At 42.2% G+C, this 25,988-nt stretch overlaps 1 protein-coding gene across 1 annotated transcript in view; it reads left to right on the top strand.

The window, feature by feature from the left end:
- Positions 1 to 239: 239 nt before the first annotated feature.
- grin3a (glutamate receptor, ionotropic, N-methyl-D-aspartate 3A) overlaps positions 240 to 25,988 on the top strand; it is a 64,014-nt gene continuing 38,265 nt past the window's right edge. The window contains exons 1-2 of the mRNA XM_078288386.1: positions 240 to 1,007; positions 12,082 to 12,860. Of these exons, the coding sequence (XP_078144512.1) occupies positions 240 to 1,007; positions 12,082 to 12,860 (1,547 nt within the window). The remainder of the gene's footprint in view (positions 1,008 to 12,081; positions 12,861 to 25,988) is intronic.

Genomic DNA, 25,988 nt, shown 5'->3' on the forward strand with positions numbered 1-25,988 from the left:
GCGCGGCTCGTGCCCAGTCTCGCGCCTCAGCAGCCTGTTGTCTGTGTCGGTGGAGAAACGCACAACTTTGCCGCGAGCTGGAGCTGGAGCTGGAGCTGGTCTGAGCGGCGCACGCGGACCACACGCGGGGGGCCAGGAGGGGGACCAGCGGGGCGGCTCCGGTGCTCGGCCGTTTTGCCGTCGGACGGGGAATTTGGCGGAACTGTGGAGCGGTGATGATGAAGATGATGACGACGACGATGATGATGATGAACGGCCCAGGAGCTCGAGCAGGTACTGGGGTCCCGCCACCATCACTGTTGCCGCTGCTGCCGCTGCTGTGCGCTCTCGTGCTTCTCCCGCCGTGCGCTCACTCGCACCCGCAGCCCTGCCAGGTGCTGAAACGGATCGGCCACACCGTCCGGCTCGGGGCGCTGCACGTCCAGCCCCGCCTGCTCTCCGCCACCGCCGGCAGCGGGTTTGAGGACTGGGACACCGGTGACGTGGCCGGGGGAGCCTCGAGAGAAACGGGAGAGCGGCGGTCGGAGTTGGAAAAGCAGGTCAAAACAAGTGCCGGTGCGCCTGGCTACGGAAGTCTGAGGACTAGAGGCGCCGTTAACGGGCAGCGGGGCGCGAGCAGGAGTAAGAGCCTGGCACGGCAGCGGGAGGAGAACGCCTCGAGGGAGAGCCGCGTGTTTGCACCCCGGGATTCGGTCATCGTCGCGGTCGAGGCTCTGAACCGGGCCGGTTTGCTGCCCTACAACTTAACCCTGGAGCTCGTGATGGCCGTGGGGTCCGGGCTCGGCGAGCTGCCCGCGTTCTCCTTCTCCTCCGCGGGCAGCCCCGACTGGGAGGACCCGCTGTCCTTCTTGGAGAGCGTGTGTCACACCGTGGTCGTGCAGGGGGTCTCCGCCATGCTCGCCTTCCCCCGGAACCGGGACGAGCTCGTGAAGTTGGAGTTCGTCTCGGTCGCGCTCCAGGTGCCCGTCGTCAGCGTGGTGCAGAGGGAGTTCACGCGCCACAGTGAGGTAAAAGTTACTAAACACATCTGAACTGTTGATTGCATGTGAACTGCACGAACACATGCTGAACCAAGGATGCTGACTTACAGTAGGAGTGTAAACAGTGATGCTATGGTGAATAAAAATGTGGGTAAACTATGACTGGTGATAATAATAAGGCAAACAACCACCTATACCAATTAGCACACTCAACACAACACAAGATAATTAATAACAGCATATGTTGTGTTAGAATGTACTGTCATTAACATGTTGTGTTGAAAAGTAACACAAATGTCTGCTGTCCCAGAGAAGACACACAGATGTGTTAAAAATGCCACATCCTTTAAATTTAGGCCATTTTCCCTTAAAAGGCCTTATCATCAAATAACCCAAATCATTTGATTCTGCTCATTAAGACACATAAGATGCATTTAGACCATAAAGATTTATGTCAGCCTGAAACAGTCAGGTAAAATGAGGTTAGGTGGATTTACTATCAGCTGCATCTCTAGTTGTAAACAAATGCTGTTTGCTGCAGCGTCCCACTGTGTGCTGGGAAGAGTTTGAAGCATGAGAGAGGCAACATATTCTTCTTCTTCTCCTCCTTCTCCTTCTCCTTCTCGTTCTTCTTCTCCTCCTCCTACTTCTTTTCCTACTAAGTGTCATATTCATACTGCTATTCTGTGCTGTTAGTCAGGCATGAACTCTTCCCGTTGATGCAGATGATACAGTGCCAGTGGTAAAAATAACTTGAAGCCCACTTTCAGGACCCTCATTAGCCTACAATGAGGACGCAGTTTGACACAAATCTGATGTTCTTGTCTTTCCCTGAGCGTAAGTTTGAGATGTGTCAGATAAACACAGCAGTCACTTCAGACCGAGCAACAATTCAGCACCATGGAGAGAGAACAACCACACTCCCCTTCCCTCTCTCCAACTAAGCACCAGGAGAGTGGTTTCCCTCTTCTCTCTCTTGAATTGAACGCTATAAACATGCTTATAAGTGAAGTGCAGATTGAAGGCTACATGCACACTCACACACACACACACTCACACACACACACACAGCAGCATTGACCCAAGGTTGTTAACTTGTATAGGAGTAAACAAAAGCTAAGCTGGTGTTCAGCGTCCCACTGTATGAGGGAGAGAGCTTGACAGATGGGAGAGGGGATGTTTTTTTTTTAGTTGGATATCAAACATAGAAAAAGTTCAGCAATGTAGAGAGAGCGCAGCACGAGCACAGCTTAGGCTCACTCCATATAGTGCTGAAATCTATTGATCTGGCTCCTTTCTCTGTAACAAAATAACATCAACCTGGTTTCTCTCTCCATCCGCAATTGAATCTCAGACGCACGCCCTGCTAATCGACTGTTATAACTTTTCAATTTAAATGTTTCTAGTCGTCGTCGTCGTCGTCGTCAGTTAGCAGGTGAAACGTTTTCCGTGCAAAAAGTGCTTTACCAAAGATTTCCTGGCTTTGGATTTGTTGGAGCGGCAGGCTAACCCATCAAGCTAAAGTCAAATCCCTGAGTAGATTCTGGCCTCCTGACATCTCCCTACAAGAAAAATCCATTTACACCGAGCCGCCCGCAACAGGCAGCAAGTCTGATAACACATTTGGCGTTCGGCCTATGACAGAAGTGAGTGCACACTGAAGGTTTTTCTATATATAAACTAGCGAGTAACTTTGTCTAAACGTTTTGATTTTGATCATTTTGATAGAGTTTCACTGGCTTTTACATCAGGTCATAACAGTTCCTCCCCTCTCCTCTACATTACTCCACTATTGCTTTGGCCTGACTATGTGTGTACAGTTCTTTTCCTAAACAATATCCACTTCGGAAGAAAAAATATCGTTATTGGAAGTTCATCATTCAAATATCTCTAAAACATAATCTGTTGAGAAATAGCCAACTGCCATTTCCTTACATGGTTTGTTTTAACCTAGATCTATCAATCATTTTGTAAGAGTAAGTGTCACTTGTTATTGAATGGTGGATATTCGGCTTGGCGATATCCAAAATGTAATATTGCGATGCTGTCCCACAAAAATATTACGATGTTTGATACTGCTGAAAATATTGCGATATTTGATATTATCGCAATTATATTATCGAATATAGACCCAAGCCTAGTGGATATCTCATTTTGGAATGAAACTCTTCATATATTTAAAAGGCTGTGGGTTCATATTTCACTCACCTCTCTGTTATAACGCCTGCAGCTGGTGTGCTGCAGAAACCTTGCATCTCCCAAAAGACAACTCTCCAAAACACAAACTGAGAAATAAATGTGTTTGACTTTCCACTGGCGGCCATCTTTTTGTGACATTTTACAATGTATGTTCAATGGTTTGGCTTGGTCCACGGGTTGTGAAACTTTTGGTGCACCAGTTACCAGTAAAATGGACTAAACACACTCAATTGTGCTGTTCTTATGATTCAGTTTTCCTGGGCTGAAAAGCCACTAATGTGCCAAATATGCCAGTTTAAGATTATCTGAAGAATTTGCTGCTGAAATGCAACAGTGACATTAGGAAAATGAGATGTTTTGTGATGCTAATCTTTTCAATTGCATTCAATGTTTGCATAAAGAGTATTGCTTACACACGCACAGACACACACACACACACACACACACACACACACACACACACAAACACACACACACATACATGCATGTGTGCACACAAGCACAGTCATGCAGACACACACTGTTTCAGCTGGCGATAAGTCAAGTTTAGAATGAATACACACGTGTGCACAGGGAGAGAGACAGAGAGAGAGAGAGAGAGAGAGATGTGTTTCCCTCACAAGCGCTCACACACACACACACACACACACACACACACACACACACACAGGAAATGGTTTGGTGTAACTAAGCACTGTAAACCTCTAATCAGGTGGCATTAATAGGGCAGTTATTGCATATCAATGAGCATTGACTAACAATTAGAGTGAGTGTGTGTTTTTGTGTTGGTCTTTGAACACAGAACCTTCCTGGGGGTGGCAAAGAGCATCCTTGTTTTCCTCTCTCTCTCACACACACACACACACACACACACACACTCACATGTCCCCACCATTAGTTAGCCTGAAGGCTTCTGGGACACTTGCCACCTACTGAGCAATGGTAATGTGTGTGTGTGTGTGTGTGCGTGCGTGTGTGTGTGTGTGTGTGTGGGTAATATCTAATTTCCTGCTCTGTACGCTAGGATATTTTTTTGCTATGAGGAGTCAGCAGGTGTTTTAAGTCCAAACTGATTTTAAAAGTGCAATAACAGAAATACATACTGTAGATAGAGGGTTAGACAGACAGACAGACAGACAGACAGACAGACAGACAGACAGACAGGCAGGCAGACAGACAGGCAGGCAGACAGACAGACAGGCAGACAGACAGACAGGCAGACAGACAGGCAGGCAGGCAGGCAGACAGACAGGCAGGCAGACAGACAGACAGACAGGCAGACAGACAGACAGACAGACAGACAGACAGGCAGACAGACAGACAGGCAGACAGGCAGGGAGACAGACAGGCAGACAGACAGGCAGACAGACAGGCAGACAGACAGACAGACAGACAGGCAGGGAGACAGACAGGCAGACAGACAGGCAGACAGACAGGCAGACAGACAGACAGACAGACAGACAGACAGACAGACAGACAGGCAGACAGACAGACAGACAGGCAGACAGGCAGACAGACAGGCAGACAGACAGGCAGACAGACAGGCAGGCAGGCAGACAGACAGACAGACAGGCAGGCAGACAGACAGACAGGTAGATGTGGATGGATGGATGAATAGATGAACACACTGGAAAATAGAGTAGGAGACAGACAGGCAAACAGACAGATTGAGCAGTGCTTGTCTGTGACTTTGAGAGAACTGGCTTAACTCCCCGTTGACTCACTCTAGTTTCGCTGGCAAATCCCAACAGAAGGCTGACACCAATTTCTCAGAAACAAAACAAAACAAAACAAAAAACTCAAATGTGAAAACTTTATGAATGTCTTAAGAGGGGGCTCGATTAGTTTTTGATTAATCGGTGACCTTCGCATTTATGTTTTGTTCTGCACTAAATTTGAGTGTCTGCTGTTGAGGAAGAAATGGAAAAGTACCTACACTAAGCAACATTCCTATATGCTCACTTAACATGCGACCTTTGACCCATATTTACATCTTTAGTGCCTAAAACTCAAGAATACTGAATCTGCTTCACCATTATAAGATTAAACTCTAAAGTAACATCTTGTGTGTTTCTCACTGAATTGTGGGGCTGGAATATGCAAATGTCCAAATCTCAAACATCAGTGGTTCTCAACGTGGGGTCCGGGGACCTTGGGGGGGGGGGGGGGGGGGGGGTCCTTTTCATATCAAGGACCCCTAATTTAGTCCACATTAGAGCCACGGACCCCCATCTGATGAGATTTTGTCTCTCGGAGCCAAATATGAGAATATTTGTATTACACATGACTTTGTCCAGAATCTGTATTGTAAGTAGAGAGATAACAGTGAAACTATGATCAAAATAGTAATTCTTCTACATTCTCTAATTGTGTTAACTGCTAAACTTCTTGTAAATCAAGAAATGGTGAAGTTTAACAATTAATCAATTTGCTGGGGACCCCCTGGTACCGCCTCAAGGACCCCTGGTGGTCCCCGGACCCCACATTGAGAACCACTGAACAAGGTGCTCACCTCTTATGACACATCTCCTTAAAGTGCTAGAACTATAATATCATTGGTTGTTCAGTCTTGTTCATATGACCTTTTGACCAATATCTTTATGTATATTCTATCTGTATTAACATAATCATGAATATTCAACACTGTAAAACTCTGTGTAATCATCCAGATTTTGAGTTGCTTGGCTCCCAATACTGCAGATTGAATGAACCTGTCAAACTGCCACTCTCTCATCTGGAGTTTTCTTCCACACTGGGAATTATAGGAACCGATAAGCAATGAGGTTGCACGGGAATATGGAGCGTATGGAAGGAAGGATAAAGTTGGAGAGATTCAGAGCGAAGGGGCGAGGTGGGTTGGGAGGGAGGAAGTGGCTCAGGGTTTTCAGAAGGCTGAGGATTTAGCATGTAAGAGGCCAGGGATTGGGAAAAGCCCGGGGAAAGGGGAAGAGAACTAGTTATCTGTGATATGGGAACACAAGTTTTAAAGAGAAAATCCATCCTAACCTAAAGTAAAAAAATACAGAGATAGAGCATCTTCATTGACAGATGTACAGCTTGAAGCATACAATATGTGCAAGTCTGCAAGTGTGCTCTAGCTATTCCAGTTGTGGGAGAACAAATGTGTCCAGGCATGAAAATATGCACTTCAGCTATTCACATTATCTGATTTACAGCTGGAGGTGGCGTATATGTACAGAAATATGTGCAGACCGTGCAGAAGTGCATCATTAGATATAACCTAGTAAAATTTCCAGATGAAGGTAACATACAGATGGGATTCTGGACTGTGGAATATGCAAATGTGTGCTGTTACCATTTATCACAGAAGATACTGCATGTAAAGTAATAGGTGTAAGTTGTGTGCATGAACACAGATTAGAATTTTTCAAGCACTCAGAAGGAAGAAGCATATGTATTGAAATTTGGTCACATGCAGCGATGGAAAACATACTCAAATCCTTTACTTAAGTAAAAGTAGCAATACCATAATGGAAAAATACTTAATTGAAAGTAAAAGTCCTGCATTTAAAATTTTACTTAAAGTATAGCAGTATTAGCAGTAAAATGTACTGAAGTATAAAAAGTAAAAGACCTCATTGAGTGTTAAATTATTGAAGCATTAACCTGTAAGAAGTATTTTAATGTTGTAAGTCTAACTGCTCCATATACTGTTGAGGAGTTTAAACATATTTTATGAGCTTATCGTATGTTTTGCATGTAAAACCTTATTCTGCAAAGTAACTAGTAACTCCAGCCGGCAGATAAATGTAGTGGAGGAAAAAGAACAAGATTTCCCTCTGAAATGTAGTGGAGGAAAAGTAGAAAGTCTCACAAACTGGAAATACTCAAGTAAAGTACCAGTACCTAAAACTGTACTTAAATACAGTACTTGAGTAAATGTACTTGTGTACTAGTGTGTAGATAACTAACTATCAGCCCCTTCAGATGCCCGCTCAAATATCAAATATCCGAGGCGGTACAGGCCGAATCCTCAAGGCTGAACTGCACAAAGATGATCAATAGACAGCGAGCAACAAAATCAAAGAAAACACGGCCACACAAAACTTCCACCAGCGGCGGTACTTTGCTAAACACTTACACGCTGCATCTGTAAATTTATTTCTTGAATTGATTCAATACAAAGTGAATTGACCTCAACTCTGGCAGGGGGCTTATGACAATCAATGGACAGGATTAATCGCTGTTGCTGCTTAGATTTCTGTGGAATCATGTGTAATTACATGGCATTGATTTTTGTTTGAATCTCAGAGGGGCCGTGGGTCTGTGTGTGGAGAGGGAAGAAAATCACTTTTGCCTGTTTTTTGTCACAGGAATATTTGTACATAGAAGAACAACAACACACACACACACACACACACACACACACACACACATTAGGCCATGTGCCGATATGAAAATCTCATAGTACGATTATCCAGAATTACCTCGATATACAATATTATCTTGATAACTATTAAAAAGATGAGAATTTTAAAAACAGCACTGTAATATGCTTCAATGACTTAAAAACGAATTTATCATATCAATCACAAGACATTTCTCTTTTTTAAACATGTTTTAATGTAAGACTTTATAACATATGTAAATTACTTATGTAAAATATTGTACTTTTGTGTTTGTTATTCAGCCGATATAACAATACCGGTTATTGTCCCATCCCTAATACACATACACACATTCTAAGCCTGGATTTCCCTTCTTTTACTATATGGATGAATTAATTAACACTGTGTATATAGGTACATCCATATACAGTCTATGTAAATGAACCTGTAGATTAAGCTGATTAAGGCAAACGCAGTAAATCTGTGATTATGTCCTCAGCAGCTATCCTGGGATAATAGATGAAATACGGCACTTTGCTGACTCTGGAGGAGTTAATGGAATTGTCCCTTGTCCCTTAATAAATAAGTTTGGTGGTGACATAAGGAGGCCGAACGGATGAGGGGCTATAACAGCTATGAGCGGGCCTGTGTGGATTTCGGGGCTGGGGCCGCTGGGATTTCTCGCTGTGGAAGCAACAATAGTCAGACCCTCCAGGAATTTACAATTTTGCAAGATTCGCAAGATATCCCATTTTGCCAAATCAACAGTTCTCTGTAAATTATTGCAAGGGCATGCTGTTTGACAGTTTCTCATATGTTTTCCCACAGAAAACCTCTTTAATCTTATAAGGAATTACCAGAATCCCAATTTTAATAAATTTCCACAATTTTACCACAATGAATTTATCTAATCAAAGACAGATCAATAAGCAAATCATTACAACTTAGTGTGATTCGCCCACTGGCTTGCGATTTTGCCAGTCCCTGCACTTTTACCACAAGTAAAGGAGAATGTTGGGAGTTTCTGTGCATAAAAACCCACAGCAAGCACATTTTGGCTGGAGAAATCACAGAAAAACTCCAAATTGTTGGAAGAGAGGACAGTGATAAAAGAGATGGGATTTGCTGTGCATCGAAAGCAGTAGATCTCTGTCCTTATGTAAGACAGTGGGCAGTGAGTCCTCCTTGTGATTTTCTTTTTACATGGGGAACAAAGAGAGGGTTCCAGATTTAGAGGGATCACAGTGTGTGTGTGTGGGGGGGGGAGTTGGTGAAACATGGTGCAGAAGTGTTGCAGCTGAGAATAAATCCCTGACCCTCCTGGGGGATGAGAGAGGAGTGAGAGTCGGGACGCCCCGCGGACCGAATTACCATTCCTCACCCTGAAACAGAGGAGCTCTTGCCTTTCACTTTTTGAATTTGCATTATTCATAGCGGTCTGGTCAAGCCAATCCACAACTGACGTACTTTCTCGCCCCGACTGATTGGTTGGTGTTAGTTCAAATCTTTGACCAATCACAACAATCACGGCGTTCATTTCCCAGCTTTTGATCAGCTGATTGTTCCTGTTTTAATTCATCGATGCCATTAAGTTTTTTAAGGACTGACAAAATCGCTAAATCTAGCTTGGTATCATCCAACTCCTTTGGTAGTTGTTGCTCCGTAACGCTCGTTGTAAATAGGTTTGTCCCACCTACATCGGCCATCCAATCAGGTTTGTCGACCAGTATCTGTCCGAATTAACTGCCGGTGGATAGGCTTGGTCCAGACCGCTATGAATCACCATGCAAATTCAAAAAGTGCTAAAGACTGCGATTCATAGGGGCTGGACACCAGGCAAGAGGAGGTCCAGATCTGAAATAAAACATGCATTATTGCTTCTGTCGGTGTTTCTGTTGCAGCAATAATCTATCCCCGTATATCCAATCAGCAGATTATGGAGATGAATAATGATTGTCCAATTTGCATGCCTAATAAGTGATGGGCAAAGTGATTAATGAGATAAATGAAATTAAGTGATAGTTTGGTCTAATGGACTTTTAGTGCAAAGCTTGTGTAAAAGTTGTAGGATCAATTAAACATTAGAGTTGCTGAGGGCCTTTGAAGTGTGTGTGTGTGTGTGTGTGTGTGTGTGTGTGTGTGTGTGTGTGTGTGTGTGTGTGTGTGTGTGTGTACACTAACGAGCAAGGTACACGGAAGCTGATTTGGCAGCTCATGGTCACTAAACATCCTCTAAAAAACTTTTCGTCTTAGTATTCCTTGATTTTTGCAGTTTGATGTATTTCATTTAGTCATATATTCAGATGAAACAAGAGAAGCACATACAACTGACCCTATTTGACTTTACCTTTAAATATTATTGAGAAGATTACGTCAAATTTGAAAAATATCTGTGAACTTGTGGTTAAGCAGAAGCCTGTAGGTGTTTTGTATGCGTAGTGCAGGTGTGCCCAGGTCTGATCAGGACTTAGAATGGTTTAGAGGGAGATAACAGAATTTATTGTTGTTCCCTTCTGAAGGTGCTATAGGGCTAATTTAAATCATCGGTGACAGAAAGTGCCCACTTGATACTCCAATAGCATACCTGCAGCCTTTACTCCCTAACTACCGAGCTAGGCTTCTGCATAAGCACTCACCCTGTTATATAAAACAAGCGGTGGTTGTGTGAGATCCTGTGTATTTGAAAATAATATCATGGTGCATGCTCACACCATAATGTGTGTAGATGTAAATGTAAATAATATGTCAGGATCTATACATTTGGTAAAGGTAATGCAGGAATAGGTTTTTGATATTTCAAGCTTCTCATTTTGATATATGGCATGAACATTTGACATTTGCTGGATGCTTTTATTCAATACTGGTATTTGTAAGTATGTAAGTAAAGTTTATTTATACAGCACCTTTCACAGAGCAAAGTCATAAAGTGCTTCACAAGTAAAATAGTTAAAATAAGACCAAGAAACAGTAATTACAGACACAGGGGCTAAACAAAGGCCAGTCTGAACAGATGATGATGACTATTTGTCCCTGACTGACTGACTGACTGACTCACTGTCAATCAATGTATGGAAATTGATCTAACTCACTCTCTAATGTGCCTGATGTGCACAATCATGTCATGTCTGTCATTTGGCGACGCACCGACCAGCAGATCCGTAGAACTTGAACTCAATCCAACAGAGTCTCCTGTTGTGAAAATGAAAGTGAAACTTAACATTCCACAATTCGCTCCAAACTCCACTGTGTTAGTAACAGGATTTGCAGTAACACCTTTTAATCAGAGATGTGTCAAACTGACTCAGAGAGTTAACATGAGTGCAGTGCAGAGACTGGCATATTGTCCCTGTTTACCATTGGATTCCACTGCTGTCACTGTAGGTAAGGACAAGTAATCAATCATATTGAAATTAAAATGTTTCACTTTCTGACAGACATTGTTCCCCACAGACGGCGTTCACGGTCCAGCTGAACTAGGTTTGCCGAGTTTAACTTGTTAGCATGTGTGGCCCCCAGTGGGAATCAGACCCTTGAGCTTGGCAGTGTTAGTGCCTTGCTCTACCGATTGATCTATCTGGCCCTTCATCAATCAACTTGATGGCAACTTTGGCTTAGATTTTGTTGAGAGGGAAAAATTAGTGTGTGAGAGCCTTTTGCATTGTGTTTCTTTAGGTTAAGTCTGTCCATACAAGATGTCCATATACCCACACGCATAAAGATACGCTGTATTCCTCATGATGTGTATAATGATATTCATGGGAGCAGGTGAGGCAGTGGAGGCTGAAATCCATTATATTCAGCAGACTGTGTTTGTTCTTAAGGAACAAATTGAGTTCTAAGATAGGGAGTAATTCTACTTGTGGATTTTTTTAAACGTTTCTTTCTTTCTCTCTCCTTCATCTACCTCTCCTTTCCTCTTTTACCCCGCTCTGCTCCCTCATCCTCCCATCCTCTCTTCTCTCCACCATCTCTCCTCTTCCTTACCCTTGCACAACCTCATCTCCTTCACTGTCTACCCCTTACCCCTCTTTTGCCTCTCACCCTTTCTTCACCTTCTTTCCTTCTCTCTCTTCCTCTCATGTTTTTCTTCCGTCTCTCTCTCTCCTCTCCCTGAAATCCAACTCGCCATCTCTCCTCCCCACCACTGCTTTTTTTCACTCCCACCACCCTTAAATGTCCCACCTTTTTTCATTTCCTACTCTTTCTTATCTATCCCATCTTCTCCAATTCCTTCTCTACCTTCTCTCCCCATCACTCTTCCATCCCTCTGGTACTTCCCCTAAATCTTCCTCACCCATCTCCTCTCTCCCACTCTTTCCCTTCCTCTCTCCTCTTTCCCAAACCCACCTCTTTCTCCCCTCCACCCCTCTCTTTCCATTCTCACTTCACCCTCTCTGTTTCTCCATCTCCCTCTTTCACCCTCCCCACTACTCCTTTCTAAGCTCCTGCTCTTTCTCTCTCTCTCTCTCTCCAAAATACACCTCACCCTCTTTCACCCCCCTCCCCCCACTACATCTGCTACATCCTTTTTCCCAAATTCCCTCTCCTCACAGAATCCCCTCCATTTGCAAATGGCCATGCGGACTTTGGAGGCCCCCCCATCCCGGCTCCTCTACTCGCTGCTGATGATGAATGGCTGGTGGGACATCAGCGTTCTGCTGTGCCAGGAATGGGACATCGCTGACTTCCTCGTCCTCATCAAGAACAACACCCGCTTCCACCTGGGGGTGCTGGTCAACCTGACTGCTACCACTGCATCTTCGCCGCCGTCTTCATCGTCGTTATCGTCCTCGGCGGTGGCGTCACCAGGAGTCGCGACAGGAGCAGAGGCATCATCATCGTCATCATCGTCGTCGTCGTCGTCTTTACCCTATTTCTCCTCCGCTGCCTCCTCCTCTGCTGCTTCCTCCTCCTCCTCCTCCTCCTCTTCATCCTCTAAATCGGACCAGCAGCAGGCTCTCATGCGGCACCTCGAGGCCCTGAGAGAACCCACGACCACGAAGGGGGTGGTGACCTTTGGGTGCGAGATCCGCGAGGTGCGTCGTCTGTGGACGCTGGCCACCCGGATGCTGCTCCCGGACTTCCACTGGGTCCTGGGGGACAGCCAGAACGTGGCTGAGCTGAGAACAGAGGGTCTGCCCCTGGGGCTCCTGGCCCACGGGGTGATGGGCTCCCCGACTCTGGATCACTACGTCCAGGACGCACTGGAGCTGGTGGCGCGGGCCGTGGGCACCGCCGCCCAAGAGGATCCGGCCCTGGCGCTCATACCTGGGACTACCAACTGTATGGATGTACAGCAGCGTAATGCCAGCTCCGGGAGGTACTTATCAAGGTATGGAATCACATGGAAGCTAAACTGGTTATGTCTTGCACCAACACAGTCACACAAAATGTCGTGAAATGACCACAAACCCTGAGATAATGTGTTGTGGACATGAATAATGTGAAGTTCCTCCACCATGAAAGGATTATGTGGATAGGAAGGATAATAGCATGAATCGGACACAACGTTTTCACATGTTCGTCAGTTAAAGCAAGTACAACATCAGTTAAGGTCAGGGTTAAGGTTAGGCAACTAAAAAAAACTGGTTAAACTTGCAATAAGCAGTTTCAGACCCTGTAACTAATCCTGAAACTAACGTGTGCTATGTGGAGATTTCCGTGAGACGTAATGATAAAAACAAACAGCCACACAGCAGCAGCTGTGTTGTTGTTTTCACCTCTTTCCTAAAGCTTGTTGTCAGGTTCGGCCCGAGTAACGGCGAATCGATGAAGCGAGCGAGTACATTTTCAACTAGTAAACCTGCTACCTGCCTCTTCACTTGTCACTGTGGGACATGTAACCTTCAGCAGGAGAAAAACCTGGCAAAGCGAGACTGGTAACTGATATTCCTCCGTAGGTACGTTTATTTTAGCCATTAGCCTTTATGCACGGTTTGTCCTTAAGGGCTTCCGTCGCCCAGTAGCTTTGCTGTGTGTGTTTACAAATGTGTTGAGGTTTCTGTCACCCTCTAGTGGTCAGAAAAAAATGCTTAGTGTAGCTTTAAAGTTAGGGTAAGGTAAACTGTGAAATGCAGATTACGTGTTACAAATTAAGCAAAGAATACGTTCCTCCACCACTAATTAGATTACAAAATTGGAAACATCATTTTCACCTGTTCATCACATGAAAAGATTAGCAAACTGTTAAGTTTAGGCAAGTAAAACTTGGTTAAGGTTAGATTTAGGCAAGTGAAACAGGTCTGTGGGTAAGGTTTTAGCCATGGTTAAATAAGAAAAACTGAAAATAAAAACTTCACTCAGAGTAGAAACTGAACCCGGGTCGTCAGAGTTGAAGGTAAATGTCTCCACCCATCTGCCCCCCCGCTCCCCCCCCCCCCTCCAACTTCCACACCTTTACTTTCCTCCACACTATTTCAATGTCAAACTACTTCCCGTTTCTAGTCGTGTCTCCCTCATTTAATCCTTTCAAGGTGGGGAAACAGATTTCTCTCACTTTTTGTGCACCAAGCACGTTATTTGCATTTTAAGACATCATTTCACAAAATTGGCTGCTTGCACACACACACACACACACACACACACACACATGCAAGTGTTCAGATAGTGTGTAGCTGCTACTTCAGTCTCTCCCACTTTGTCACAGAAACACACATAATTCATACACACACGCACAAGCACAAATACACACACAAGCACGTAGAGCATTATAACACCAGTGTTGTGGTGGAAGGATAACCTGTGATGAATTGCGTTCAGCAGCGGCGCTGTAATCTGCAGCTGATGCACTCTACTTTCATATATCGCAGAGATATGAGCAATGAGAGTGTGTGATCACACACCACTGCATTACAATTAGAGTCTGACCTTTCCCGCTGAGATCCTCCTCAAAACACCTGAATCAGCAGAATGAACGTTTCCAAGTAGCTCTCCAGGAAGGGAATTATTTGAACAGGTTGAACTCGGAGGGCTGGAAGAGAACGGCTGCCTTTTACTGCTGTTTACGTTCCCTTTGTACATTTGAAGCTGCTTCTGTTGGGGTCGGTTGGCCTGCCAGTGTTTTACAGACTGTAGAACAAAGATCAGGTGTCACAGGACATTTTTTACCTGGATTACAATCACCAAATCCCTGACCTTTCCAAACCTAAATATGTAAACGGGGGGGATTTACCTGTGAAGAGGTTCAGTTTCCCATGTTGGATACCTGCTCTAATACAAACTGTGGGATTTGGTTTATTCAGCCACATGCTTGGCTCAGGGAAGTCTAAGGGTATTGGATAGTAATATTTGATAAAGATAACAGGGGTTGCTGGGAAAATAGGAAAGGCAGGTTCATATGTAACCCGCAAAGATAAAGAAACGTTATTCTCTCTCCCAGAAATGTTATTCCCCATCTTCGTAAAGCCTCGGGGCTGTTTGGATCGGCCATTTTCATTCACTCTGCAGGGATTAATAGATGTTGACTTATTGTTCTTTTTCCACTTATTGCATGTCGCTCTGGATATGAGCGTTGGCGATATGTTCAGACTAAATAAATGAAGAGTTTCAGTCTGAAATGAGGCAGCCACCATGTGGAAAATGTTACGAAATGGAAAGTGGAAGACAGTTCTGTGACACAGTGAGTGTGTTTACATGCAGACTAGGTATGTTAATGATTAATCGACAATCGATTAATTGCCGTTAAGAATTTGATCGATCAAGCATATATTAACTGATTAATAGACAATGTAGGCTATGTGCTATTTCTCAGTTTTTTGCTGAAATGATTTACCACCATGAGGGCGCAATTTAACTTCACCACTTATACAGAGGAAGAAGAAAGCCAAGCAAGCGGGCCAAAAGTCCAGTGAAGGAGAATTACACCCAAAAAGACAACAGTATTAATTGTAAACATTGTAATACAATGTTGAAATACAGCACATCTACAAGCACAATGATCTTTTGAGTTTTGCTTGGTTGATTAACTTGTTGAGCAGGCCTAAAGACAGGTGTAAAAACATGCATTTTGTATTTTCTGTTTTCTATGTCAAAAGCTGTTTTTTTACATAATGATTCATCGATTAATTGGTCGTTAACGTGACTGACGTGATGGTCGATTAAGGAAATTGATTAAAATTTGCGTCCCTAATGCACACCAAAACTTGGTAACTGGGAATAATCAGGTTATGGCAATAATTTGATTGACGCGTTTCCATGCACATAGTATAGCCTATGTAATAGTAACATAGTAATGTGATAAAGGAAAACGAGAAAACCCCGGTTTACATGATTCAGACATAGTTGGATTTCTTTCCTTAAGGAAGTTAAGTAAAACTCAAACTTCCTGCCAGTTGTTTTGGATTTTGAACATAGCTTATTTGGTCAGGGTCTCCTCGTACAGATGTAAAAATCCGAAAGAAATCAGACTAAGGGTAAACGTGTGGAATAATTGTAAAGATTGGTCAAACACCTAGCTGTGTTAATGGGGTTTCTCATAATGCGGTAACAGCTTTTATCCGATTAAGGAAATGGCACCATGCTGTTTACATGCACACTTGAATAATCGGGGAATTGTCTATGATCGGTTTATTAGTGTGAATGTAAACACGCTGGGTGTTGTTGGTGTGGAAAGATGTTGGAGCGTTGGAGAAGCCAGTTTGTTACCAGAAGGATGCAAGTTCAAATCCCTGGACTGCCTGGGAAATCTCCTCACCCTCACTGTGGACCATGTTCCCTTGAGCAAGGCACCTCATCACCTAATGCTGCAGTAGAGCTGCTCAATGGTCAGCATTATAAGATGGTGGGCTGATCCAGTGTGTGTGTGTGTGTGTGTGTGAGTGTGTGTCCTGTGTAGTCAGGCACTGCCAAAACATCATGTGGAATAGGTTTAAATGAGGAGCACATGATTATTCTTATCTTAAAAAAGGATCTTTGTGCTTCTGAGGTTGTTTGAACATCTGGCATATGAAATCAAATGCACCTCAAGTTATTCAAATTGTTGAGATCTTTTTTCTTTTAGCTTAGCTCTGTCTCAGCATTGTTGGAAAGTTAAGCTTAGAGGATCTGCTCTGGTGATGTACTAATGATTGTCACCAGTAATACAACTTGTTGGATTACCCAGTTCTAGAGTCAGAGAGACAGAGTCAATTTTCATGTTTTTCCTTTCAAAGATGTGTATAAGTAACTCAACAAAGTCGCTTATTTTTTCAAGAGTATCTTTAGTCTGATTGTGGAGACTTAGTGGTTAGAGAAACCGAGCCATAACAGTGTTTGATCCCCACAACAGGGGTGTGTGTGTCCATCAATATCTGTGTCTCCTGTTGAATGTCCTGTACACTTCAACGCAGTCACTGTAAGTCACTCTGGATGAGTGTCAGCTAAAAGCCCCAAATTGTAAATTATTATGCAATTGATTCGTTTCAGCCAAGCAATCTGATTGGTCAAAGAGACGTTCCAATCATGCTGATAATTTTTGATGATTTCAGCAAATCTATTCTGCCAAAACGCCAATGAAAAACCGTTGGACGAACGGTCTCAAACTTTAGTCCCGCCCATAAAGGCGCTGATTGGCTCAATTGTTTGTCCAAGCGAGAACAAGGAAACACCAGACTCTCTGAATCACTCCACAAAATCTGGAGTCTGGAACCAGGCTATATTGCATCATCGTTGTAGCCATAATCATGGTAAAGATATTATTGATATATTAATGCCTTTGCCAGCAAACCGTAATGATCTACATTTTCTCCACATGCACACATTAAATATTCAATAGTCCCATTTGCCCAAACATCTGCTCTTACATGAATCACCTTGATTTACCTTTGCAGCAACAGCTGAAGAACGGTCCGGCTGAAGCTATTTGTCAACAACAAGGAGTAAAGGCAGAGAGCTAAACATTCAGAGCGTTTCTTCCATCAGTCACAATATTCCAGGACGGTTCACAGAAATATATATATGTAGGGTTCAAGGGGTGAAGAAAGCCTGAGGGAGAGTGAGATGCAAGAGGCAAGTTGAGGGTTTGGCGAAGGGATGCAGCCGTCTGTCCTCGGAAGAAACTGATATCCCCACATTAAAGTTTCTGCAAGTCAGACTAGATATTTTGAAACCAATTTTGAGCTTATTTTGCCTCGGGGCTGTTGGCCATTTAGACCCAGGAGAAGTGCCTAGGTACAGACACAGTTCAATACTTTTCTAAAAACAATAATAATAATATTGTTCTTATTCTTATTAAATCTGAGTGCTGCTGGCAATCAGGGGATAAGAAGGAGGAGGCTGCAGGCATATTACGGATTATATTGAAAAAAAGATTACAGATACTAAAGAAAAATCCCGATTGGTTGGATTACAAACATGTTTTAATGGGAAAGTGAAATTTATTTGAGCTTAGAGACAAATGAGACTTTACACAACTTGATAATAGATAATGATGATAATGATAATGATTCCAGATCAGAGCAGTAAGGTGTGTGTTGCAGAAAATATCCATTTTAACAAATCTTTTTATGTTGAAATTAATCTTAAAATTTTCTTGAACCAAATGAAGATATCTGCCAGCGGTGTGAGATATTTTCACTTGTTTATAAAATTCAGTTTATTTTAAGACATTTCAGTAATCAAGTGGTATTAATGTGTTCAGACATTAATTTTGTAATATGGTAAAGTTTTCATGTGTAGTTTTGGGCCTATGTCCTTTCTTTACTAATAAAATCATACCGGTCAGTTTTGACTGGGAATACAACAGATGTTATTTTGTGCCACTATTTAAAAATTTGAAATGGTTTCAAAACAAATGTCCTTGTTAAACTTTGACACAAAGTAGTCTGTGATAAATAGCACAATATGTTTCATCTGAGTATTTGTTATAGTCAAAATAATCCATACATTGTGCTTTTTTTACTCAAAAACGAGTTGTATGAGCTCAGGTCAATGAGGCCTAGAGGCCATAAATAGCAAATAGAAGTTCAAAACTTGTAATGTTCACAAGAGCTTAAGTTAAATAAAAAGATCTAACACAACATTAGGTGATAATATATGTATTATTATGGATTTATAATCAGCTATAATGGGGCGGTCATTTTGGACCGGGAACACAGAATTAATTAACATGAAATGAACACAACAGGAGGGTTAACTTAATGTAAGGCAGAGTGACAGTAAATAAAGGTAGGTGGTATAAGAAGATCCCTAAACTGGAAAGATGTTAAAGCAGGTGCATCCTGTGAAAGGATCTGCCATTTTCAATACATCCATGTGTATAATTTGGGCCAACAGACATTCGTCTCACTTTTCAACATGAACACGACATAACGACTTGACATATGTTCTTATTGCTACACAGTCTCAAAATTTTGTGAAATGAGCACAAACTGAAATGCAGATTATGTGTTGTAGACACAAATTAAGTTAATATTGCGTTCCTCCACCACAAATTGGAATATGTGACAACAGCAGGAAGTGAACATTTTCACCTGTTCATCGTGTGAAAAGGTTCGCTAACAGTTAAGTTTCGGCAAGTAAAACGATTTGATTAAGGTTGTGGTTTTGGTCACTGTTAAAGGATAAGGCTGGTGTTTTTTTAAAGATTTATTTTAGGCATTATTGATAGAGATAGTGAGAGAGAGACAGGAAGGTATGGGAGAGAGAGAGAGAGAGAGAGAGGGGAGGACATGCAGCAAATGGCCGCGGGCTGGATTCGAACCTGGGTCGCTGCAGGACTGAGCCTTATATGGTATGCATTTCTTACCGTCAACAAATCCTATGAAAATAACAAAATCAGCAATGATTTTGTTTTGCCAACAAGTCTCTTCCATGTAGTCGATGCCGAGTAAAGCCATGTCCCAGCAGCCATAGAACTCCATTGTATTAAAAAAACGATTAAAAACACGTCACAGAGCCATGCCGTTGCTCTGGGCAACATATTTCATCATTGCGATGCACCGGGCCGGCCGACTTTTTCCTCAAACAACTTAATAAGCCGGCTGTAAACACTTTGCGATCTCAGGAAAGTAGTTCCGTAGCACCGAAAATAGTCCCCGGCATAATGAAGAATCTGTTCCCATTTGAATTTGATTTGGTAATAACTACAATAGCCGGACTTTTTATGTTAACAGTTAGCGATTTTTAAAATTGAAACTATGTGAGCTGTATTTAAAGGTTTTTAGCTTACAATTGGAGCCAATGACTTCCGGGTTGACGGCTAAAAACGGTACGTGGGAAGTCGGAAAGTAACGGGAGTAGAGCAAACGCATTGTTGATTTTGTTATTTTCATAGGATTTGTTGACGGTAAGAAATGTATTTAAAAACACCAGCCGTATCCTTTAAATAAGGAAAACTAAAAAATGAAAACTTCACTTACAGTAGAAAACTGTCTCCGCCCATCCACCCCTCCGACCTCCACATCTTTACTTCCACTGCACTATTTCAACTTCTTCCTGTTTCTAGTCATCTCCACCTAATCCTTCTGTGGCGAAGAAACGTTTTTCTCTCACTTTTGGTGCACAGATCATTCATTTGCTTTTTAACACATTGTGCTCATTTGACAAACTGTTGGGAGACCAGGCTGTGTTGTTAACATATATTACATTGAAAAAGAACACAAATTGTTGTTCCAAATACAGATGGGTTGAACATTACTTACTTTTTTAGGCTGTGGGGTACAAACACAGAAAAGGAGTGAAGAGTCGTTTAAAAGATTTATACCACTCTCCTTAGCTCTCATTTCTCATTTCTTTTCATAGCACTTCTGCCTGTAATGTTGTGATCTAGGAATTAAAGCTTATTCTAAGTCGCTCTGGATAAAAGCGCCTGTTAAATGCCTAAAATGTAAAATGTTAACAGACGCTGATAATGGCATTAGGGTTGTGGCATGGGGAAGTGTTTACGAAGACAGAGGAATGTCAGAAGGAAAAGCAGAGGTAGGAGTTGATATGAAATCGAATGTTCAAGATAAAAGTTTGACTCTGACCCTGCAGAGAGAGAAGCGGCTGTTGAAAGGTGGAGCTGCCAAACAGAAAGGCGTTTGTCATCAAACAAAGCGATGAAGGTGAAATGGAGGCGACAGGAGGAGGTCGCAGTTTATCTCCTCCATGTTGTGGAGAAACAAGTCCACTAGCACCCACTGTCTAGGTGCTTGGGTGGAGGGGTGGAGGGGTGGAGGGGTGTATATGCGTGATAGTAGTGCAACTTGATGTCACACAAATACATGAAATGAACACGACTTGCTAACATCAAATTACGTGTTGGTGGCACATAAAGTCTTCAAATTTCGTTTGAAGACTTTACATTTTTCTTATTTAACCCTAAACCTAACCCCAACCCTTACCAAACCTTAACTAAGCTGTTTTAGTTGCCTAAACTTAACCATAACCTTAATCCTAACCTTAACCAAAGTTGTTTTACTAAACCTAACCGTTAGCCAACCTTTAGCTGAAAATGCCGTGTCTAATTCCTGCTTTTGCCACAGAACCAAATTTGTGTTTTTGTCACAGAATCCAATTCGTTGTGGAGGAAAGTCATTTTCACATAATTTGTGTCCACAGCACGTAAATCTGCGTTCAGAGTTCATGCTCATTTCACAACTTGTTATGAGATCATGTTGTAGTAGTGAGTGAAACCAATATTGATTATGACACCGGCTCTAATTTTTATTACCGTGACCACCGCGATAACTGCCGATTTGTTGGGAGGCTGAATAACAAACTCAAACACACATCACAGCCCCGGGGAACCCTGTAATCCTCTGCCACTCGTTAGGAAGTGAACAGCGGAGCAGAGGAAGTGTCCGTGTAAACATATAAACAGTCATGGAAGCCAGGGATAGTCGGGCTGCGAGCGATAAATCAGCTTCACCATCCCCGTCAAATCCTCCTCCTCAGGTTTTCACCTTAATTGTTGAGATAATATTGCATATCGAGATCTACCAAGATAATCGTAGTATGAAATTTTAATATCAGCACAGGCCTAGTGCTGTGGGAGCACAGTGTTGTAACTAAGAGAATGCGCTGACTTAGCCACTACAGTTCGGGCTCTGGGGCTCTGCAAGGCCTAAACAGAGAATACCATAATTCATGTAAGCAGAGCACATGGCAAAAAGCGTTACACACGATCAAACAAACAAACCAACCAACAAACACAATTGGCCCGGCTCTTGTAGAGGTGCTACGATGCACCTAATGAAAAGTGTATAAACTATAAAATCCATCCTGTGACCGCCAAAAGGCAAACAAGCACCAGTGCGATTGAAAAACAATTATATTTCCAGAACAATATTACTCTATGTTGTAGTTCTTGTCAGTTTTTTCTTGTGTACTACTGACTTTAGTAAGCAGGTTTATATTATGTTGAGAAAGTGAGGGAATTTTATTTAATAAATAAAAAGGGGGGTGAACTGAGTTCAGGTGGGTCTAACTTCCACTACCTCCCTGCTGTTTTGAACCATCTTTGTTTCTACAATCTCTCCAAGGTCAGGCTGTCTAAAGGCTGAATGACATCTTGTCACAGAGAAGAAATGTTTGTCAAACAGAGACAGGGGAGGAAAATTGACTGCAGGCGTTACATCTTAAAGTCTTCGCTCTCTCTGATGATAATCTACTTTCTCTTAAAAGGCGTTGCAAAAAAAGGTCAATCTTAAGTCATTCAACCTCATGTTAAGTCTTAAAAAATGTCTTCTCATAAATGTTTTTTAACATTTTCTGAAAACAAATGAAACTTCAATGGAAGAAAGTGAACCTATCTCACTCAATTAGTAGAAAATAAGATTAAAAGACTGAAAACAAGATTAACACTAGAAAGGCCAAGCTTCCATCAATTGACGGCTGTTTTTAAATTTACAGCTGAAATATGTCATCTTTCAAAATGTCCCTTACACGACTTTTCTTAGACCCACTTTCTGTACAAGTTGTCTTCTAAATCATGCAAGGAAGTCGTCTAATAAATATTTACCCCCTTCAGCTGACAGCTTCTTGGCCTTTTCGTAGATCCCCCAGATCTCCTGGCTTTTCTAGTATTAAATCTCTTATTATTTTAGACGCATTTCTTGCAGTGAGGGGGTTGCCATTGATTTTATGTTTGACTGGACAGATGCGTTACTAGGTGCAAGGTGGATGAGCTGACCTGAAGGGAACTGTTGTCACCAGAAAAGTGTTAAAGACGGAGAACGTGTGACAGATAAGCTGCAGAGACACTAGAGTGTTTCTCTAGCTGGAGGTTGAGGCTTCTCCAGGGAATCGCAAGATGATTACACAAGATTATTAATATACAAATAACTATCATGTTTAGGTCTGTAATCATCTGTGTTAAATGTGTTTTTTCTGTCTGAAATAATGAATATTTGTGGCCTTTAGGCTTGCTCCAGTAATTAATGAGAAGAAACAACCGTGAAAGGGGGAGAAAAATAATCTGGAGTCTCAGTTCACCATTGTCTGCATATATATATCCAGATTTGGGTGTTTTGCACGTTGGCATCCATTTGCTTTATGGCATGCAAGACATAAAGAACAAACATAAGATCACCAGGTGGAGGCGCAGAAAGAGCACGGAGATGCCGTTAACAGAGGAAGTGATGAACACAGACAGCAAATGGCAGATGTAATGACAGGGGCGGGAAGTTATGGTTGCAGCAGAATCCCTGACCAAGCAATCAACCAGCCACAAGGAGGAAGAGCTGACAGACTATAGAGGTGTTCGTCATCCGGCGACCGTAACACCTCAGAGGAGGTGGCAGGCAGGTGGAGGAGGCAGGTGAGGGATCAGTAGAAGCCGCCAGTCAGTCGCTACCCTTAGTTTAGTTTACTGTATTCGCACAGTGATAAAACACAAAGGCACACACACTGATAACTCACACATAGTTTATTTGTGAGTTATAGAGATTACCTACATTTTCAAGGTAATGCAAATCTTGATGATATAAATTGATAGCATTCATTATATTAAGTATTGCCAGCCTGAAGTGAGTTATAAAAAGAGTTCCTTCAAGAAAATAAAAAGCCAATATTTTAATTTCACACTACATAACTGAAACTAACATAACATAACCTAACCCTAACTCCCGAATTTCCCCAAGGGGATCAGTAAAGTGCTATCTTATCTTATCTTATCTTATCTTATCTTATCTTATCTTATCTTAGTAGGGATTGGTTTGTTTAGTGTATTCACACAGTGATAAAACACAAAGTGATCAAAACACATTAACAAAATACAATGATAAAAGCTCAGAAAGATGAGACACAAATGACTATTTTGTGCAGGTGAGACAAAATCCCCCCAAGGACTTTTAAAAAATATCTAATCTCAAAACAAAAAAAAAGAAAAAAGAGAACAAGCAATCAAGATGATAAAAATAGACACATCTGAAATGGATGAGAGAATCTAAATGATGAAAGCACACAGGGTGGAAAATAGTAGAACAACAGAACATGCATAAAATAACATTTGGCCAGACATTTAGCCAGCTGTTCTCCCCCAGGCTGTGTGATAAAACCAGAGAACAGGTGCCAGGTACAAGAGTTACACGGGGACACCGAATGTGAAATGGATGAGAGCAGTGCTGGGGGAAAAGGAGATACAAATAGGAAGTGATTTGAGGGAGAATGAGGGGGGAGTGGCATGTTCCTCATTAACAAATCATGCTAAAACTGCACTAGTCAAGATTTTTATTTGAAAATCCACCTGTCTTATCAGCCTAAATCACAAAATGGGGCTGCAACAGAGAAGAGTGTCCCATTTCCACTAATTGAGACTTTTATGTTCCCTCTATTTGCCCAAATGAAGCTCTGCTGTCAGGTTTGGTCTCTTCTCCTCACAGGAAGAGATGAATCCAGACTTGAGAGTGAAATCCAAACTGTCTCCTAAACAGCAGTGAGCAGCGCTCCGTCCAGAGAAAGCTGGACTCACCAACGTTAGATCTTCTCCTCTCTCATCTCTTTGGTTTCTTTGGTATAAAGCATCACAGACCGGCCGCTTGGTGAACATGAGCTGCTGTGTGACGTTCACTGACCTCACTGCTCAGGATTTCTGGGTGTTGGAGTGTAAATTTTTAACTGTTAGCCGACCTCTCGCTGCCATTTGGAGCTGCCAACATGCAAAGCTGCCTAATGTAGCGTTAAATCTTACACTAAAACATTTCTGAATGCATCTCAATTATTTTGGGAGAAAGTGAGCTACAGCATTACTTTACAACAGGAAACATGCGAATTGACATGCGAGTACCAACAGAGAGACAAGTAAAGAGAGATGGAGGTATTTGTTGGGAGACAGACAGGGAGATTGACCAGGGAGGAGGGATTGTTCAAAGACCATTTATAATTGAAAACTTGTGTCTAATAGTGATATTGCAATGTTATGTATGTATGTATGTATGTATGTATGTATGTATATGTGTATGCAAGTAGGCAGTGTTTTCTTCATATTAATTTAACAACCCCCTCCTCACTTCCCTTTGTTTAAAATTGCACCCCACAGCTAGAAAAATTTAAATACAATGAACATTTATCATCTGGCTTTATTGCTCTGTAGGGTTGAGCAGCATCTGAATATTACTGCATACCAGGGTATTTGAAAATGCCCAAGATGCCATGTTCAATACCGTGATTACATTTACCCACTGGTTAATTCAGGTTGGCAGTACTTAATATAATGAATACTATCAATTTCTATCATGAAGATTTGCCTTACCTTGAGAAAATGTAGGTAAACACTATAACTCACAAATAAACCGGTGGGTGAAATGAGTTTAGGTGAATTTTTGCCCTCCTCTGCACCCCTGGTTTTGGGGTCTATGCACCACCTTTGAATATCCAGCCAACAAAAAAAGATGCAGATTCAGTTTTGGCAGCTGAACCCATGTCTTTGTCCAGGTCTGACCGGTGGATGACCTACTCTGGATGTGTTAAAATAACACATTCTGAAATATCTCAAACAAATACATTATCTTTCAACACATTGCGCATTATTTACATTTACATTGTAGCTACCAGGCTGCACTCTTACCCAGGGCAACTTACAATGAGTACAACAGTAGAATAAGCTTCAGTTCTTAGATCACCAGCATTACAACCAACCAATACTAAGCAGGGCTTGTGTGATAGCCACTGTGCCCTGACAAAGTGCTAGGAAAAGAAAAAAATAAGGACATATGGGAGTGGTAGAAGGCAATTTTTATTTTTAATGAGACTAAATTAGAACCATTAGAGGATGAAGAAGTGAGAGAGAGCGGATATGATTCAGTGGAGAGAGGCTGACGTGAGATACATCTTGAAAAGATGAGGTTTCAGCCTACGACAGAAGATGAGAAGTAACTATCTGCTGGTCAGAGTCAAATGGGACGGTTAGTCCACCATCCAGGAGCCAGTAGGGAGAAGAGGTGAGGCTTTGTGGAGTGACGTTCAATAACTCCAACATGTAGCGAACAGGAAGTTTTAAAGGAAATGGAAGTGCTTTGAATGTTCTGTTGCAAAACGTTTGTTACGGGTTGTTAGTATGGAG

The sequence above is a fragment of the Centroberyx gerrardi genome, chromosome 2, assembly GCF_048128805.1.
Source record: "Centroberyx gerrardi isolate f3 chromosome 2, fCenGer3.hap1.cur.20231027, whole genome shotgun sequence".
NCBI lineage: Eukaryota > Metazoa > Chordata > Actinopteri > Beryciformes > Berycidae > Centroberyx > Centroberyx gerrardi.